Raw genomic sequence first — 5,043 nt, 5'->3', positions numbered from 1 at the left:
TGCCTACTTGGTCTGAATCTCATAATTACCTTATACAACATTATTACGATGATGAATGATCGAAACGTTGATGGGAAAAAAATATACACAATCGAATCCAAAAAATTTCATAAGAATATAACATGAATTATGAAAATCTTAGATTTACAACCTATAAACACCAACACTCACCAAAAAAACTGAGATGTCATTCTTCATTGTATACTGAAATAAATCTCGGATGTTTTTGTTTTCTGAAATTACTTGCATATGCAGCGTTCTTCCATTAAACTATATCAATATAAACCCAAAAGAACCTGATTTACTTAAACTCATACTTAGATCTCTTTACGCCCACTGGAATAAATCCTCTAATGCTGAAGATGTCAGAGACAATGACGATTCTTTCTCATTTTAATCTTCAGAAGAGTCAGTTAGACTCTTACTTGTACTGCAAATTCCTGCATCGAGAGCATCAATAACAGCTTTAATTGCAGAATCAGGATCAGTTTTATTCTGAATCAGAATTTCACAGATGTCTGCAGGAGTCAGGCGCCCTGCGGATTTCATCTTCTCTTCTACAGACGGAAATAGCAAGTGATCCCCCAGACCCAAGTAATTATAAACCAATTGTTTAAAGGCCTCAAACTCACAGTAAGACAGATGTATATGCATATCCATTCGACCACTTCTGAGCAGCTCAGAATCGAGTCGGTCCTTGTGATTGGTCGTAAAAATCATGATCCTCTCTTCGCTGCAGCTGGACCAAAGCCCATCTGCAAAATTAAGCAAGCCAGAAAGAGTGATGGTAGACTCAGAGGGTCCCCTGCCCATTTCCTTGGTGGGCATGAAATCGGCAGCGCAGTCGATGTCCTCAATGACGATAACAGATTTGGTTGAGGTTGCGAGCAGGAGCTGACGGAGTTTGGAATTGTCGGCTATCATGGTGAGCTCCACATCATAAACATCGTAGTTCATGTAATTGGCAATGGCGGCGATGACGCTAGACTTGCCAGTACCAGGAGGGCCGTACAGAAGATAACCTCGCTTCCATGCGCGGCCCGTCCTGTGATAAGACTCTCTGCTCTGCAGAAAACAGTCAAGGTCCTCCTTAATCTTGTGTTTAAGCGAGGGCTCGAGGGCTAGAGTTTCAAAAGTGGAGGGATTTTTGAACGCCACCGAGCTCCATCTTCCAAATCTCTGCACAAAACATTGGAGGGCCAGTGTTTCAATGGAGAGGTTCTTGAATGCCACCGAGCTCCAGCTTCCACGGTCCTCTCTACTCTCGACATTGCTGAAGAGCTTCCTCTCCTTGCTGCTCCTCTGCAGGTTGTCTGCAAACTCTGAGATGTGTTCGATGTAGGATGATAAAACCCTAGCTTTGTCCCTGTTGGAAATTTTCAAGACATACTTTCTTTCGGAACCTTCGGTTCTTCCGCCATCTGTTACTCTTCTCTCTTTGTTTTCATCGCTGTTAGTGTTGACAACGTGTGTCCACCACACTCGGGCTCCCTGGAAGTCGTCATTGACAGTGTGTTGAGAGGGCAGGCTAAACACCGGCTTCATTTTCCGCATGAGTCGCGTGATGAACACTGCGGGGGCATTTGCTGTTGCATCAAGGCTGCTCACATACATTCGCACAGAACGGTATATTTCATTGAATGATTTGTTGGAGGCTTCTTCGAACTCAGGGATTTCTATGTTAGAGTATGCACTTGAATTTTCTTGACACTTCTTCCAGAGATTGTAAATTTGGTGGAGAAGGTTGGGCAGCGTTTTGGATTGCAGGGACATGAGACCCATCATCGACCACAACATCGTCTTGTCCGACTCCATCTCTGCAACAAGAATTACCAGGTGGCCATCGCTTGAAGGGTGAGAAGAGCAGCTATTAGTATAAATCCTACACAAGAAGGTCGATTTCATAGTATAAATTCGTTGCCGCCGAGGGATCTTGGAAATTACGTCTCTAATCATCATTATTCGTTTAGAATTATTCTTACACAGATCAATGGTCGAAATTGCACGGGAAGGATGCAAGACTATTGAATGCATCGTCGCCGCACAGGCGTTTTTTTGACGTTCTAGATAGCACAGGGTTTTGGAAGAGGGGGAATTTTCGATATTGCAAGATGGAATTGTAGTGGTTATGTATAGAGAAGAGGTTCTCATGGTTCATAGAAGGAAAAGATATTATCATGTTTGAAAGATAACAATTTTATATTGCATTTTCAAGATCTTTAGAGACAAAAGGAAGGGCAATGCCTATCAAGACATGAGGATGCACATTTTAATCATATTTATTAATTAATTGAAAATAAAAAATATATTGAATTGTGATTTCTAATTAATTAATAAATACGATTAAAGATGAGTTTGGAGTAGCATGCATTATGAGTGGATGGAAGTAGTATCATCATTGATCTAAATGTTTAAACATGTGCACTAGTAGCTACTAAGCTAATTGACATCTTATCTTAAATAATTCATGAATCGATTCAAATAAATTCTTCTCAAATATCTCCCTTGGATATTATGTTATTATTCTATGGTGCATACCTCCACTTACCATCATAGAAAGATTTGCTAATAAGTGCAATGGGTTGCTCATTCACATCTTTGTCCTCTTAAAGAAAAATAACATCAACAATATAGAGTGGATTAGAGGGGAGGATCTAGAAAGGCTCATAATAATTTGGACTTACTAAGATTAGTGCTTTTTGAAGAGTTTCCTTGACTTTCACATATGTATCACTTGTCTCCTCCCTCCATGTGACAAATTACTTTTTAGATCCTTAATAGAAGAAAGGCGAAGGAGAAAACTAGTAGCTCTACGATCTTATTCATCGTCACATCCCATTAGGAGACCTCAAGATCAACATCAAAGGACAACAATTATTATTTGTGGTCTTTTAACTATCCTCAATAATGTGTAACATCTTCACTTGAAGGTTCAAACCTTCTTCACTTATATTGCATGAGCTCCCTTAATTGTTCAAAATGATGAGCAAGCAACTCATACTATTTTAGATCAACATTATATTCATATTGAAATCTTTGATCAGTTGCATCATATTCATCATATTCTAACAAGACAATCATGTCACATCCATAATTTAAAATTAAAGTAAATAAAAGTCACTAATCCAAAATGAAGTCAACATTCAATCATAACTATTAAATTAATTAGACTAATCCTACCCACCCATCTCCAACTATCTTCAATCCAAACTCAAACTCACTTTTAATCCCCACCATTCATCTAATCAAGTCAATTTTAACCCTCCATGCACCAAGAACTACCATTTAATCTCTTCTCACTCTCAAATTCAAATTTTCTTTGAAAGCAATCCTAGCCCTCCATCCCAAACTAGTCTCAACCATCCATTTATCCTCATCAAATTTATAAATCAAACCATTGGGTAAATGCACAAAGATGGTGGTCAAAAAGGGGGGTATAAGTGGACACTTTTTTTTTCTGAAATCAGGTGAACCTGAACTTAGAGGCAAAATTTGAAAGTCATCCACTCAAGATATGAAGATAATCAAAGAACAAATATTGTAGTACTCTGAATCTAGTTTCCAAACTACTAAACTTTTTCAAAATTGGATAAGATTAAGGGGGTCAAATCCTTCGCGCACAAAAAACTAACCCTCTTTTTTTTTTCTTCTGAAAAACATAACATAGTGTCTGACGTGCGCATCAAAAAAGTCATAGTTAGATTTAGTATTTTGACAAATCCTTTCGCAGAAAGATAGTTAAGAGTGAGCACTAGAAGATGTGAATTTTTTTGTAATTTTTTGTTGAGTATTTTCTTTTTAATGATTTTTCCAATCGAGCACATCCTGAAAATTCGGTACCTATTCGTGCGTGAAGCATAAGTTGCACTAAACAAATCGAAAATACAATTTTTTTTTTTTGAATTGTAAAGAATCAAGTGCACTACAATAATATATAAAGTTTTTTAAATTTGGATACGTATATCAAAAGTTATTCAAAAAATGGTGCACCTATGTCTGTGAGAACTATGGAGACACTAGTAAAAGAAATTCAATAATAATATGTTATTGTTGTTCAAATTGAAAAAAAATTATATGCTTAGAAAGCTCAGAAGATGGGTGAAAATATGGTGGCAATTTTAGAAATACCCACTTTATGAAGTGTAAACCTGATGATGACAAAGTCGATTAAACCAAGTTGATAAAATAAAACACGTCAAAAATGAGAGAAATGGAGGGAAATCAAACTTCCAATCCGTAGCTTTGTCATCCAGGCCTATTTCCAAGCCTAAAAAGTCAAAAGCACTTACGGGGTACGTATGGTTTAAAAAGCGCGTACGGGGTATTTATAGTGTAAGAAGCGTGTACGCGCGTGTTTCCCATTAAACAACACGTACGCGCTATCTTTACTATAAACAGCACGTACGCGCTATTGTATAATATGATATTCTATGTATAATATGTGTATATTCATATAATATATGTAATATATAATATGTGTATAATATGACATTGTATATATAATATGTTTATATACATATAATATATTAAACATATATATACACATGTAAGTGTATCGTCTCTCTCTCTCTCTCTCTCTCTCTCTCTCCTCCCTTCCTCCATACCTCATCCCTCTTTCTCTTCTTCTCTCCCTCCATACCCCACTACAACTATGTCTGCACTTCTATAGAAGTAAGTGAATTTATTTCTTATCTGCAACTTCCTCTTTGATTTTTATCATGTATTCTCTCCCTCCCTCTACCTCTCCCTTCCCCCCATGTTCTCTCCCTCTCTCCCTCTCCCCTCTCCTCTCCCTCTCTCTCCCTCTCCCTCTCCTCCCTCTCCTCTCCTCTTCCTCTCTCTCTCCTTCTCCCCTCCCTCTCCCTCTCCCACCCCCCCCTCTCTCTCTCTCTCTCTCTCTCTCTCTCTCTCTCTCTCTCTCTCTCTCTCTCTCTCTCTCTCTCTCCCACCCCCCTCTTCCTCTCCCTCCACCTCCCTCCTCTCCCTCTCCCCTCTCCCAACCCCTCCTCTCTCTCTCTCTCTCTCTCTCTCTCTCTCTCTCTC

General features: G+C 38.6%; 1 protein-coding gene across 1 annotated transcript; it reads right to left on the bottom strand.

Annotated features, from left to right (window-relative positions):
- Positions 1 to 393: 393 nt before the first annotated feature.
- LOC131040167 (AAA-ATPase At4g25835-like) lies at positions 394 to 2,034 on the bottom strand. The gene is made up of 2 exons (XM_059215706.1): positions 1,233 to 2,034; positions 394 to 1,169 (listed from the first exon to the last, which is right to left on the bottom strand). The coding sequence occupies exons 1-2, from the start codon at positions 2,032 to 2,034 to the stop codon at positions 394 to 396; spliced, it is 1,578 nt and encodes a 525-aa protein (XP_059071689.1).
- Positions 2,035 to 5,043: the final 3,009 nt, after the last annotated feature.

This window comes from Cryptomeria japonica, chromosome 2 (assembly GCF_030272615.1).
Source record: "Cryptomeria japonica chromosome 2, Sugi_1.0, whole genome shotgun sequence".
Taxonomy (NCBI): domain Eukaryota; kingdom Viridiplantae; phylum Streptophyta; class Pinopsida; order Cupressales; family Cupressaceae; genus Cryptomeria; species Cryptomeria japonica.
The sequence above is the reverse complement of the archived record's forward strand: the minus strand, read 5'-3'. Positions and strand labels throughout refer to the sequence as shown.